General features: G+C 38.3%; 1 protein-coding gene across 4 annotated transcripts in view; it reads right to left on the minus strand.

Annotated features, from left to right (window-relative positions):
- Positions 1-2,401, minus strand: part of CWF19L2 (CWF19 like cell cycle control factor 2) — a 120,444-nt gene extending 118,043 nt beyond the window's left edge. For 2 of the 4 annotated variants that reach the window (XM_063783372.1, XM_009424103.4), the window contains exons 1-2: positions 2,234-2,373; positions 185-295 (exon numbers count right to left, since the gene is read on the minus strand). In XM_063783372.1, the coding sequence (XP_063639442.1) occupies positions 185-295; positions 2,234-2,338 (216 nt within the window). In that variant the 5' untranslated portion in view covers positions 2,339-2,373. Of the gene's footprint in view, positions 1-184; positions 296-2,233 lie in introns of all 4 variants that reach the window. The other 2 variants (XM_009424104.4, XM_522171.8) reach the window with 2 other exon arrangements.
- Positions 2,402-15,104: the final 12,703 nt, after the last annotated feature.

Raw genomic sequence — 15,104 nt, forward strand, 5'->3', positions numbered from 1 at the left:
ATGTCCAAAATATTACAATATCTTACCTCTGCCAAAGAGATGAAACTATTCAGCAATGCCAACTATGTGATATTCATTTTGTAACTTATGAAAACATTCTATAAAATTATTCATCCAATATTAACTTGAATAAGTGCAAAAAAGGACAGATATCCTTACATCACATAAACCTGTTAGTATTCACCTGTGAGAATTGTTCGATTCTCTCATTCACATCAGGTAGCATCCATGTATCCTCACCCCGAAGTCGCTTAAGTTCTTTACGCCTTTCTTCTTTTTCAAAATTGGCTTTAGCCTACAACCAAAGAAAAAAAAAAAGACAAACTGGCAATTGACCCAACTGGGTTTCACAAAAAAAGGAAAACAAAAACCTCTGTCATTTTTATACAAAAATATCCACTCATGAATGAATGTCTATTCCTTGCCAGGAATTTGCTTCTCCAGTGTAAAAAAATAAAAAAAAATAAAAAAACAAAACAAAGCAAAAATCTCTCCTTCTGCATTTCCAATCTCCAGTGATTTGAGTTACCAATCAGAGAGAATCCAGGGACTGAGTCCAGGCCCTCCCATCTCTCTAAGCTCCCTAGCTCAATATGACTTGGAATCCCTTTTCCCTTCACCATTCCCATGGCTACTGCCTTAGACTTTTGCAACAGTTAGACCTCCACGCCTTCAATATGCAATGCCTGTAGCCCCAATACCCAGCCCCAAAAATGCCTCAGGAAGAATCATCTCTGTATAAAGAAAGGATCATATTGGTAATTTTTATCCACTCTTCAATGATAGTCAAACAAAGCAAGTTTTTCCTAGGAAATCGTTCCTGCCCTCTTTCTTTCCCTGTAACTCCAAAGCTGAGTTTGGTCCTTTTCAAATTCTATGCATATCTCTACTATAAGATTTATCTCAACTTACGAAACTTACTCCCTCCAAAAACTGCTGGAAATACCAAAGAGAAAAGAATGAATAATATATATATACCCACACACACACACATTACATATGTTGAAATTACGAAACAATACCAACATTTCACCTACCCAAGACTAATTGCCCACTCTTCCCCTTTAAAACCTGGCTGTAGTCATTTTCTTTTTTTTTTTTTTAATCAAATATAAAAATAATTTATTAAAGGTTTATATCAGAGAACTGCTGAAGCAACAAGAACTAGAAGAGTTAATATTCCAGAAAAGGGAAAATCATGGAGAGGTAGTCCAACATTCTGCAGCTAGCTTTTCCCTGGGTGCATATAATAATTCTTGGTGTAGGCAAGAAGATGAATACAATGGTTATATACCAAACAGAAAAATCGATATCAGAGAAAAGAGCAGGGCTTATGATGGACTCCAAAGAACAGAGTGAGAAAATTGGAGATTAAAGGAGAATGGGGCTGCTTCACCCTCAAATTATTTGCCAAATTTTGAAACTATGTCATTTTCTCTTTAGAGTCTCCTCTCCCTCTTCTCTGCTGGCTCCTTCTCACTTGCATTTAAACTTGTTTAAAACTCTTCCAACTTATATAAAAACAAAAACCCTCACTGAATTCTCTGTTGCTCTCCAACTGCAACTTTTCTCTTTCGTTGCCACACTTCTTACATATTGAATAGATTGTCAGATAATTCAGAAGCTGACTTTCTCCATTCTTTGTATGTTACCTCTATGTATCTGAAGTTTAGTGAGAAATACAATGTTTCGCGATCTTTTGTGACAGGCTAAATATACTGAGATTCGTGTTAACTTTTGTTTGGATTGGTAAGAGCTTACAGTAAGTCTGGAATTAATACCAATAGAGACAGGAGGAGGAAATGTCAAACTGAGTCTATTCAAGTGTGACTTGAATGTGTTTCCGAAAAAGGAAAATTTCATTTCAGATACAGCAGTAGCAATGACTGAGGCTGCGAGACATGCTGGCAGAGTCCTTACAAGCCGCAGGGGACCTACAAAGTGTGCAGTCCGAGTGATAGAAATGTAAAGAATGGGTAACTTAAAAGGTAAAGAAACTTGGAGAAAAAGAGACAGATCTGCCTGAAAAGAGAATTAGCAACTGGCACCTGCCAGAACATCTAAAAAATCGGTAGCTACAAAAGGGTTTACCGACATTGCAAAGGGAGAACTCACCCAAATTAAGGTGAGATTCAGTACTGACGAGGTGAGGGAAGGGGTGAGTGGGCTAGCTTACGGGAACCCTCAACTCCCACAACAATAAATAACTACAAAAGCCCCAAAACAGAGGTACCTGGCGCAACACCTCGGCCCTGGCATTCCGGGTCTGTTCTTTCCGCTCTTCGATACTCTTCGCACTTTCAAATCTACCACTAGCAGCCGCCATACTTGTTGCCATCGTAAAGCTAAGAAGCCGCAAGAAAATTCTAGTTTACGACGGTCGTAATTTAACAAACAAACCGGGACTTCCGGACCCGAGGAAGGAGGAGCACGGCTCCACCAACAAGGCATGCGCACATCTGAGGTCGCTTAGGGCTCGGATTACCGCAGCCCAGATTTTAAAGACCCGAAGGGTGTTGGAGGGTTTAATTCTTTCGGGTGTTGGGTGCCATTGTGAGCAGGATTAATACCCGTATATATTTATTATGCACTTTTTACTATATTAACAGCTTTCTCACCAATTTCGTCTTAAAATCACTGGAGTAAGTTACAAGCTCTTGGAAGTTAAGTTGGTACCTCTCAAAAGTTTTCTGCGGAAGTACCCTTTGTCGCCAGAGCATCATTTCCCTGTGCTGGAGGAATAGAATAAAGGGAGGCTGCCAGAAAGGTAGTGGCAGCTGGCAGGAAGGACAGAATTGCCTTGAAGATTCAGTGTTTTGTTTTGGTGGATTTTACTTAATATATGAAACACTCATGTGAATTTTGCATTGCACTTCACAATTTACCCGTGCTTAACTTGTTAGAAGTTTACATTATATTTTTTCCTCTGACCCCATATTATTTACTCATACTTATCCATCCAAGCATTTTTCATTACAATGGACAGTTACTTATTTATTTCTGCGGGGATTTCTTTGTTTTGTTTTACGAATGTATCGCCCAAACATAAAACTTTTAAGTTCAGAAGAATAAGACATTCTAAGGTGATGAAGTGCTTTGAGAACATAAGACACTAAGTTTACATTTACAAGAAGAAGAAGGCTGGGGAATTAATTGTAAACGATACCTTAAAGACGCTAAAAATAAGTAACATAAGCCAGGTTGAGGTAAATACTTTTTCTCTTCAGGTTTCATAAAATTTAATGTGTGTTTGCAAGAAGCTTTCCAAGAGTTTTTACATTCACTACCATTCTATGAGTCTGAATCTTGAACACACAATGCCTACTTGTTTGATATGCAATAGAAAGTATTCATTTTATTTTAAAATGTAATTTACTAATCGACCTTGTAATATTTAATCAACTGACTACATTGACTGATTTTTGTCATAACTAGCATCAACGTCTTTTCAGATTCTCTTGGAATTCAGAAAAACATCCATTTCACTGTTTTGCATCAATTCAATAAAAATAAACTGTGATTATATTAGAAACGTGTGTGTTTTAATCAGTTCAGGCTGCTATAACAAAATATTATAGAATGGATGGCTTATAAATAACAAACAAGTATTTCTTACAGTTCTGGAGGCTGGATAAAATCAAGGTGTTGGGCTATTTGCTGTCTAGTGAGGGTGTGTCCTGGTTCCTAGAGGGCAGTATTTTTGCTGTGTCTCATATGGCGGAAAGGGAGAGGGATCTCTCTAGAACTTCTTTTATAGGAATTCATGAGGGTGCTGCTCTCATGACCTAATCACCTCCCAGAGTCCCTACCTCCATATACCAGCACATTGGGGATTAGATTTCAACATAAGAATTTTGGGGAAACAAACATTCGGTCTAGAGCAATGTGCAAAGTTATATGAAGAAAACTTTAAAATCTTGCATAAGCTCCCCAAAAAGACTAGAACGAATGGAGAGGTATACTATGTGCTTAAAGAAGAAAACATCATAAAAAATCATTTCTCAATTAATGTGTAAATACCATGCAATACAAATAAAACTGCCCAAAAAAAAGTTGGGGTTAGAGAGGGGAACTAGATATGTTAAAATAGAAAAAAAAAGAAAGGAAAAGAAAGAAAAAGCAGGTTATTTTGGCTAGGTTTGCATTTGGCCACACCTAATGCGAATCCAGTCACATGGCTTAATCAAATAAAGGATAACGTAACAAGGAGCCTAAAAGTAACTGGTCCAGGTTTGGTGCAATTGCTGAAGGAGCCAAATTGTTTATCCTTTTTCGCTTTGTTGCAGTCTGTGACTTTAGTATTTGTAGTCACAAGCAGGGTATCATATTATTTCACATCTGTTCACGGCATCTGATAAACAAGAATAAAGAGAAAGGACAAAGGGTAAACGTTGTTAGCTAAGCTGGCCTCATTTTTTATTAGAAAAATGATGGCTTTTCCTAAAGCCTAGTTCAGTTTCTTTCATTTAAATCCTATGATCCAGAAATAGGTCAGATGATCACAATTAACTACAAAAGTTTCATGAAGATTGCAGGATAGTTGTGTTATAGAATGTCACTCAACTTGGGTTTGTCGGAGGTTCTTTTGTGATTGAATTCAAATTTGGCCTCTTAAGCAGGACGATCACAGAAGTGAGGCAGTCTTACTGCATCCTGTTGGGTAGCGCATGATTTCCATTTGTTCCATTACAGGTGATGTTAATTCTGATCATTTAAATAAACTGGCATCTGCAGAGCTTCTCTGCTGTAAAGTACCTCTTTTCCTTCTATAATAAGTATTTTGTGAAGTGGTTCTTTGAAACTATGTAGATCATGTACCAAATTTTCAAGTTATTTATTTTTATATAATACGGATTCATAATTTCTCAGTGGATTCCTGTTTTTGTTCAGTGGGATAAAAATTTGTTATCAGTATTTATTTTGATCCTCAAATTGGTCCAGGTTAGGCCAGTGAGAGCCCTTTCAAGCTGGTTCCTGTGTCCTTTAGACATGTACCCACATTCTTTATATATATATATGTATATATATACGTATATATATACATATATATATGTATATATATACGTATATATATACATATATATGTATATATATACGTATATATATACATATATATATATACATATATATATATATATATATATATACTTTAAGTTCTGGGGTACATGTACAGAACGTGCAGGTTTGTTACATAGGTACACACGTGGTATGGAGGTATGCTGCACCCATCAACCCGTCATCTACATTAGGTATTTCTCCTAATGCTATCCCTCCCCCAGCCCCTCACCCCCCAACAGGCCCTGGTGTGTGATGTTCCCTCTCTGTGTCCATGTGTTCTCATTGTTCAACTCCCACTTATGAGTACATGCGGTGTTTGGTTTTCTGTTCTTGTGTTAGTTTGCTAAGAATGATGGTTTCCAGCTTCATCCATGTCCCTGCAAAGGACATAAACTCATCCTTTTTTATGGCTGCATAGTATTCCATGGTGTATATGTAACACATTTTCTTAAACCAGTCTATCATTGATGGGCATTCGGGTTGGTTCCAAGTCTTTGCTATTGTGAACAGTGCAGCGATAAACATATGTGTGCATGTCTTTATAGTAGAATGATTTATAATCCTTTGGGTATATACCCAGTAATGGGATTGCTGGGACAAATGTTATTTCTGGTTCTAGATCCTTGAGGAATCACCACACTGTCTTCCACAATGGTTGAACTAGTTTACACTCCCACCAACAGTGTAAAAGCATTCCTATTTCTCTACATCCTCTCCAGCATCTGTTGTCTCCTGGCTTTTTAATGATCGCCATTCTAATTGGCATGAGATGGTATCTCATTGTGGTTTGATTGGCATTTCTCTAATGACCAGTGAAGATGAGCTTTTTTTCATATGTTTATTGGCTGCATAAATGTCTTCTTTTGAAAAGTGTCTGTTCATACCCTTAGCCCACTTTCTGATGGGGTTGTTTTTTTCTTGTAAATTTGTTGAAGTTCTTTGTAGATTCTGGATATTAGCCCTTTGTCAGATGAACAGATTGCAAAAATTTTCTCCCATTCTGTAGGTTGCCTGTTCACTGATGATAGTTTCTTTTGCTGTGCATAAGCTCTTTAGTTTAATTAGATCCCATTTGCCAATTTCGGCTTTTGTTGCCATTGCTTTTGGTGTTTTAGTCATGAAGTGTTTGCCCAAGCCTATGTCCTGAATGGTATTGCCTAGGTTTTCTTCTAGGGTTTTTATGGTTTTAGGTCTTACATTTAAGTCTTTAATCCATCTTGAGTTAATTTTTGTATAAGGTGTAAGGAAGGGGTCCAGTTTCAGAGTTCTGCATATGGCTAGCCAGTTTTCCCAACACTATTTATTAAATAGGGAATCCTTTCTCCATTTCTTGATTTTGTCAGGTTTGTCAAAGATCAGATGGTTGTGGATGTGTGGTGTTATTTCTGAGGCCTCTGTTCTGTTCCATTGGTCTATATATCTGTTTTGGTACTAGCACCATGTTGTTTTGGTTACTGTAGCCTTGTAGTATAGTTTGAAGTCAGGTAATGTGATGCCTCCAGCTTTGTTCTTTTTGCTTAGGATTGTCTTGGCTATGCAGGCTCTTTTTTTGTTCCATATGAAATTTAAAGTAGTTTTTTCTAATTCTGTGAAGAAAGTCAATGGTAACTTGATGGGGATAGCACTGCACCTATAAATTACTTTGGACAGTATGGTCATTTTTACAGTATTGATTCTTCCTATCCATGAGCATGGAATCTTTTTCCATTTGTTTGTGTCCTCTCTTATTTCCTTGAGCAGTGGTTTGTAGTTCTCCTTGAAGAGTTCCTTCACATCTCTTATAAGTTGTATTCCTAGGTATTTTATTCTCTTTGTAGCAATTGTGAATGGGAGTTCACTCATGATTTGGCTCTCTGTTTGTCTGTTATTGGTGTATAGGAATGCTTGTGATTTTTGCACATTGATTTTGTATCCTGAGACTTTGCTGAAGTTGCTTATCAGCTTAAGGAGATTTTGGGCTGAGACGGTGGGGTTTTCTAAATATACAATCATGTCATCTGCTAACAGAGACAATTTGACTTCCTCTCTTGCTATTAGAATACCCTTTATTTCTTTCTCTTGCCTGATTACCCTGGTCAGAACTTCCAATATTCAATGTTGAATAGGAGTGGTGAGAGAGGGCATCCCTGTCTTGTGCCGGTTTTCAAAGGGAATGCCTCCAGTTTTTGCCCATTCAGTATGATATTTGCTGTGGGTTTGTCATAAATAGCTCTTATTATTTTGAGATACATTCGATCAATACCTAGTTTATTAAAGAGTTTTTAGCATGAAGGGGTGTTTAATTTTATTGAAGGCCTTTTCTGCATCTATTGAGATGATCATGTGGTTTTTGTCATTGGATCTTTTTAAGTGATGGTTTACATTTATTGATTTGCATATGTTGAACCAGCTTTGCATCCCAGGGATGAAGCCGACTTGATCATGGTGGATAAGCTTTTTGATGTGCTGCTGGATTCGGCTTGCCAGTATTTTATTGAGGATTTTCACATCAATGTCCATCAGGGATACTGGCCTGAAATTTTTTGTTGTTGTTGTTGTGTCTCTGCCAGGTTTTGGTATCAGGATGATGCTGGCCTCACAAAATGAGTTACGGAGGAGTCCCTCTTTTTCTATTGATTGAAATAGTTTCAGAAGGAATGGGACCAGCTCCTCTTTGTACCTCTGGCAGAATTCGGCTGTGTATCCTTCTGGTCCTGGACATTTTTTTGTTGGTAGGCTATTAATTACTACCTCAATTTTAGAACTTGTTATTGATCTATTCAGGGATTCGACTTCTTCCTGCTTTAGAATTGAGAGGGTATATGTGTCCAGAAATTTATCCATTTCTTCTAGATTTTCTAGTTTATTTGCATAAAGGTGTTTATAGTATTCTCTGATGGTAGTTTGTATTTCTGTGGGATCAGTGGTGATATCCCCTTTATCAATTTTATTGCACCTATTTGATTCTTCTCTGTTTTCTTCTTTATTAGTCTGGCTAGTGGTCTATTTTGTTGATCTTTAAAAAAAAACAGCTCCTGGATTCATTGATTTTTTGAAGGGTTTTTCATGTCTCTATCTCCTTCAGTTCTGCTCTGATCTTAGTTATTTCTTGTCTTCTGCTAGCTTTTGAATTTGTTTGCGCTTGCTTCTCTAGTTCTTTTAATTGTGATGTTAGGGGGTCAATTTTAGATCTTCCCTACTTTCTCTTGTAGTCATTTAGTGCTATAAATTTCCCTCAAAGCACTGCTTTAGCTGTGTCCCAGAGATTCTGATACGTTGTGTGTTTGTTCTCATTGGCTTCAAAGAACTTATTTATTTCTGCCTAATTTCATTATTTACCCAGTAGTCATTTAGGAGCAGGTTGTTCAGTTTCCATGTAGTTGTGCAGTTTTGATTGAGTTTCTTCATCCAGAGTTCTAATTTGATTGCACTGTGGTCTGCAAGACTGTTATGATTTCCATTCTTTTGCATTTGCTGAGTAGTGTTTTACTTCCAATAATGTGGTCAATTTTAGAATAAGTGTGATGTGGTACTGAGAAGAATGTACGTTCTGTTGATTTGGGGTGGAGAGTTCTGTAGATGTCTATTAGATCTGCTTGGTCCATAGCTGAGTTCAAGTCCTGGATATCCTTGTTAATTTTCTGTCTTGTTGATCTGTCTAAAATTGACAGTAGGGTGTTAAATTATCCCACTATTATTGTGTGGGAGTCTAAGTTTCTTTGCAGGTCTTCAAGAACTTGCTTTATGAATCTGGGTGCTCCTGTATTGGGTGTATATATATTTAGGATAGTTAGCTCTTCTTGTTGCATTGATCCCTTTACCATTATGTAATGCCCTTCTTTGTCTCTTTTGATCTTTGTTAGTTTAAAGACTGTTTTATCAGAGACTAGGATTGCAACCCCTGCTTTTTTTTTACTTTACATTTGCTTGGTAAATATTCCTTCATCCCTTTATTTGGAGCCTATGTGTGTCTTTGCACATGAGATGGGTCTCCTGAATACAGCACACCGATGGGCCTTGACTCTTTATCCAATTTGCCAGTCTGTATCTTTTAGTTGGGGCATTTAGCCTGTTTACTTTTAAGGTTAATATTGTTATATATGAATTTCACCCTGTCATTATGATGCTAGCTGGTTATTTTGCCCATTAGTTAATGCAGTTTCTTCATAGTGTCAATGGTCTTTACAATTTGGTATGTCTTTGCAGTGGCTGGTACCAGTTGTTTCTTTCCATGTTTAGTGCTTCCTTTAGGAGCTCTTGTAAGGCAGGCCTGGTGGCGATAAAATCTCTCAGCATTTGCTTGTCTGTAAAGGATTTTATTTCTCCTTCACTTATGAAGCTTAGTTTGGCTGGATATGAAATATCAGGTTGAAAATTCTTTTCTTTAAGAATGTTGAATATTGGCCCCCACTCTCTTCTGGCTTGTAGGGTTTCTGCAGAGAGATCTGCTGTTAGTCTGATGGGCTTCCCTTTGTGAGTAACCCAACCTTTCTCTCTGGCTGCCTTTAATATTTTTTCCTTTATTTCAATCTGATATATGAATCTGATGATTATGAGTCTCATGATTATGTGTCTTGTGGTTGCTCTTTTTGGGGAGTATCTTTGTGGTGTTCTCTGTATTTCCTGAATTTGAATGTTGGCCTGTCTTGCTAGGTTGGGGAAGTTCTCCTGGATAATATCCTGAAGAGTGTTTTCCAACTTGGTTTCATTCTCCCTGTCACTTTCAGGTACACCAATCAAATGCAGGTTTGGTCTTTTCACATAGTCCCATCTTTCTTGGAGGTTTTGTTCATTCCTTTACATTCTTTTTGCTTTAATCTTGTCTTCATGCTTTATTTCATTAGGTTGCTCTTCAATCTCTGATATGCTTTGTTTTGCTTGATCGATTCAGCTATTGATACTTGTGCATGCATCATGAAGTTCTTGTGCTGTGTTTCTCAGCTCCATCAGGTCATTTATGTTCTTTTCTAAACTGGTTATTCTAGTTAGCAGTTCCTGTAACCTTTTATGAAGGTTCTTAGCCTCCTTGAATTGGGTTAGAACATGCTCCTTTAGCTCGGAGGAGTTTGTTATTACCCACCTTCTGAAGCCTGTTTCTGTCAGTTCATCAAACTCATTCTCTGTTCAGTTTTGTTCCCTTTTTGGGAAGGAGTTGTGATCCTTTGGAGGAGAAGAGGCATTCTGGTTTTTGGAATTTTCAGCCTTTTTATGCTGGTTTCTCCCCATCTTCATGGATTTATCTACCTTTGGTCTTTGATATTGGTGACCTTCAGATGGGGTTTCTGAGTGGACGTCCTTTTTGTTGGTGTTGATGCTGTTCCTTTCTGTTTGTTAGTTTTCCTTCTAACAGTCAGGCCCCTCTGCTGCAGGTCTGCTAGAGTTTGCTGGAGGTCCACTCCAGACCCTATTTGCCTGGGTATCATCAGCGGAGGCTGTAGAACAGCAAAGATTGCTGCCTGCTGGGAGGTGTCTCCCAGTCAGGAGGCACGGGGGTCAGGGACCCACTTGAGGAGGCAGTCCAACCCTTAGCAGAGCTCAAACACTGTGCTGGGTGATCTGCTGCTCTCTTTAGAGCTGGCAGGCAGGGATGGACGTTTAAGTCTGCTGAAGCTGCTCCCACAGCTGCCCCTTCCCCCAGGTGCTCTGTCCCAGGGAGATGGAAATTTTATCTATAAGCCCCTGCCTGGGGCTGCTATCTTTTTTTCAGAGATGCCTTGCCCTCAGAGGAGGAGTCTAGAGAGGCAGTCTGGCTACAGCGGCTTTGCTGAGCTTTGGAGGTCTCCACTCAGTTGGAACCTCCCTGTGCTTTGTTTAAACTGCGAGGGGAAAACTGCCTACTCAAGCCTCAATAATGGTGGTCATCCCTCCCCCGACTAAGCTAAAGTGTCCCACGTCGACTTCAGACTGCTGGGCTGGCAGCGAGAATTTCAAGCCAGTGAATCTTAGCTTGCTGGGTTCCATGGGGGTGGTTTCTGCTGAGCTAGACCACTTGGCACCCTGCCTTTAGTCCCCTTTCCAGGGAAGTGAATGGTTCTGTCTTGCTGGCATTCCAGGCACCACTGGGGTATGAAAAAAAACTCCTGCAGCTAGCTCAGTGTCTGCCCAAACAGCTGCCCAGTTTTGTGTTTGAAACCCAGGGCCCTGGTAACATAGGCACCGGAGGGAATCTCCTGGTCTGTGGGTTGTGAAGACCATGGGAAAAGCATAGTATCTGGGCTGGATAGCACCGTCCCTCATGACACAGTCTCTCATGGCTCCCCTTGGCTAGGGGAGGGAGTTCACTGACCCCTTGCACTTTCTGAGTAAGGCAACACCCCACACTGCTTAGGCTCGCCCTCTGTGGGCTGCACCCACTGTCTAACCAGTCCCAATGAGATGAGCTGGGTACCTCAGTTGAAAATGCAGAAATCACCCGCCTTCTGTGTTGATCTCATGGGGAGCTGCAGACCGGAGCTGTTTCTATTTGGCCATCTTGCCAGACTCTCCTATAGTAAGTCTTAAAATTGGGTAATGTGAGTCCTCCAACTTTGTTCTTCTTCAGTTATTGTGCTGGCTCTTTGAGGCTTTTTTTTCCTTCCATATAAAATTAAGAATCAGTTCGTCAGTATCTTCAAAATTGCTTGCTGGGCATACTGTCACATTTTATATAAATAGTTTATATTTTTAGAAAACTAGATTAAGTTTTTCCAAATATGGAAATATGTTGTAATACTAAGTATGCTTATAATATTAAATATAATTCTTCAACCTATGTAAGACTAGAGATTCTGACATGCCCTCCCTTGAAGTGCAAGAATCAAGAGTATTCCTGACTTAGACCTTCCATACCACAGAGAAACATAATTTGCTTCTGTCAGTCTTTTCAAAATAATAGCTCCTAAAGGTAGTTTATTAACCAAAACATATAGGGCTTAATATGTGCCAGGTAGTGTTCTAAGTACTTTATAAAAGTTAATTCATTTAATCCATAAATGATTATCTGTGGCTTATAATTTCATTTGAATTATATAAGTGTTATTATTATAATGCCTACTTTTTAGATGCTATAAGTGTTATTATTATAATGCCTACTTTTTAGATGAAGAACTGAGGAATGGAGATGTTAAATAATTTGCCAGAGTTCATACCATTAGTAAATTGTAGACCCAGGGTTTGAGTTAAGTTAGTCTAGCTCCCCTGTATACATACTTAACCACTATTCTGCATTGTTTTTCAATGACAGATGAGAAACTTCAGCCTTAAATGAGTCATTTCTTTCTTGTCAAGGAGTAGAAGTGGTTGGATAATAATTTAAACAAAATAAAGCATTAATTTGCTTATTCTAAAAACATCTGAGGGACTCACCATGTACAAGTTATTACCCAAGTTTTTCTTTGCTACTTTTTAATAGATACAGAAATGAGTTAATCAATCTTAATTGTGCCAAATGAGTTTCACATTGTAAAATTGACTTGGAAGACTTTCGTGATAGAAAACAAAATTATGAGACACAGATAAAGCCTATAAAACTTGATGTCTTTGGCTCAAAACTAAAGTGCATAAACATTATTTTATGTTTGTTCTATTTTTATATGACCACACTGAACAGATAATTATGTCTAATCCATGTTTCTTTAAGATCATAACTAATACATGTTTTAGAACCAGGCACTGGGAAGAGAATGAGGGCTCAGATACTGGGGCCAAAAGTGAATCTACTTTTCATGGTATTCCTTGATTTCCTTAGTGTAGGTTCTTTGGTGATGGCATTTATCACAATAAAGAATTATAGCAACAAAATGACCACAGTGGTACATTTTCCATCTTGAAGACCATAGTCTATAAAATGTTGCTCTCTTGGCACCAGAAAGCTCATATTTTTTCTGAGTAAGATTTGACAGCTGCTGTGTAAATAAAATATAAAGTTTACACAGAGATTATAAAATTTCATTTCCAGTATTCTGAACTTTAGAAACAAGCTATTTCATTGATACTACTCATACATATGATCACTCGCTCAATCTATATACTTTCAAGACTTGGCTAAAAACCACTTCCTCAGATGAATCTGACGGATTCCACAGGGATGGAATATTTGTTCCCACACCACTTTTCCTTTCCTCTGCTAAATCACTGTATTTAGTCGGGTATAGGCTAAGCTGCTGTAACAGAGGAACCCCAAAATACAGCAGGTAAATGAGACAGGTGTGAACACTGTTGGCTAATGGTCCACCCATAGGAGGATAGTCAGAGACAGGTGATGGCGCTTCTCCACCATCCAGGGGCCCAGATTCCTTGTGGCTCCACCAGCCTCTAGAGTATTTCCTCATATTCAAGTTCAAAGTTGGCCCAGTGCCATCACATCTGTATGTCAGCCCACAGGGAGCGTGAATAAGCAGATGGCAGACAAGCAGTTTCATTAGAGAATGTGATCCCAAAGTTGTACATATCATTTTGTACACATCCCATTGGCTAGAACGTTAGTCCCATGATCACCACTAGTTGCAGCAGAGTCTGGAAAATGTGGTTTCTACCTGAGCAAACATGTGCTCAGCTAAAACTCAGGAAGTTCTATAAATAAAAAGTAGAAAGTGGAATAGATATTGGGGGATAATTAACCATCCCTATCATGAACACTTGACACATCATTGTAATTATTTATTTTTCATGTATGTTCCTCCTGGACATATAAACCCTTGATAGGAATCATGTCAAATGTACCTTTATCCCCAGCGCCTAATATGGTGCCATGGTACGTGCTCAATAAATCTTTTCTTGATTGAATTCAGATTTGCTTAATCTTTCGCTGCAAGAGTACTCCTTTTTCTCATTTTCAATAATTATCTTCACCAATAAGCCTTCCCAGACTAATGTTTCTGCCAGTCAGAAATTGACACTCTGGTAGCCACTAACCACATGTGCCTATTTTGATTTTAAATTCAGTTTTTCAGTCATGTTGCTAGAGAATATATATTGGAGAAAACAGATATAGGATGTTTTCATCATCACAGAAAGTTCTATTGGACAATGCTGGTCTAGGAATTTTTATTAGCCCTTTTATACACATTTGCATGGTGTATGGCTGTTAATTTTCACACGTTGCTATAGTGTGTTGGTTTCTCCATCATCAACTTAAGGGGGTACACAAAGAGGATGATTACATTGGTACTAAGTGGGTGCCTTGATAATTTGACTGTTAGATATGGAAAGAAAGAACTTTAGAAATAATCTGCTTCAACCCAGTAATTTCAAAGAGGAGGAAACTGAGGTCCAAACAAATGAGTTCCCTTATCCCAGCTCACCCCCAGAGGCTGCTGATTTTTCCTCTTCTGCTTTACACATTAGAATAAAATATACAGGGGCAAGATATTATAGAAGAGTGCTACCAATGGATAGAGCAAATTCATTCATAAATTCAACATTTACTGAGGTTCTTTATATCAAATTATCTGATAGGCCCCAAGGCCCTGCCCTCACTAAGCTTATATTCTAGTGGAAAGAAGGAATCTTCCTCCACCTTTGTTTAACCAGTCACCTACATCTAGAAACTTTAAATATGCATCTTCAACCCATCAGAGGCCAACAATACATTTCCCTTTATTCTGCACATGTTCTGTCATTTATGCGTGCTATTCCCTCAGCCTGGGATGCTCTTTTTAAATTATGTGAATGTCTATTCAGTTTCAACAAAATACAATCAGAGAAGTTTTGTTTCTACGCTTGTTTCTCCCTCTCTTTCCTCACTCCTCTATAGGTAATCATTATTATTAACCTTTGGTAATTCTTCTTTGGTTTCTTTTTAAAACTATAAGCACAAAAGGAAGCATACCAGACATTATGTACCTTACGATGCAATAGGAAGTATATAGAATCACTGACAAGGTATTTTTATCAAAAACAAAAACCAGTGAATTCAACCCAGCCTTCAGACTTATTTTATTGGAAACACTGGAGCTAGAGAAAAGGTTAAGGGATGCTACTGGGAAGCAATTGACCAGATCCATTAAGTTGGGTGCCTCAACTCAGGCAAAGATAAAATGAAAAAAAAACAGTAATCTTGAACCCCACCTCTTTCACCTCTTCTCTGT

The sequence above is a fragment of the Pan troglodytes genome, chromosome 9 (assembly GCF_028858775.2).
Source record: "Pan troglodytes isolate AG18354 chromosome 9, NHGRI_mPanTro3-v2.0_pri, whole genome shotgun sequence".
Lineage (NCBI taxonomy): Eukaryota > Metazoa > Chordata > Mammalia > Primates > Hominidae > Pan > Pan troglodytes.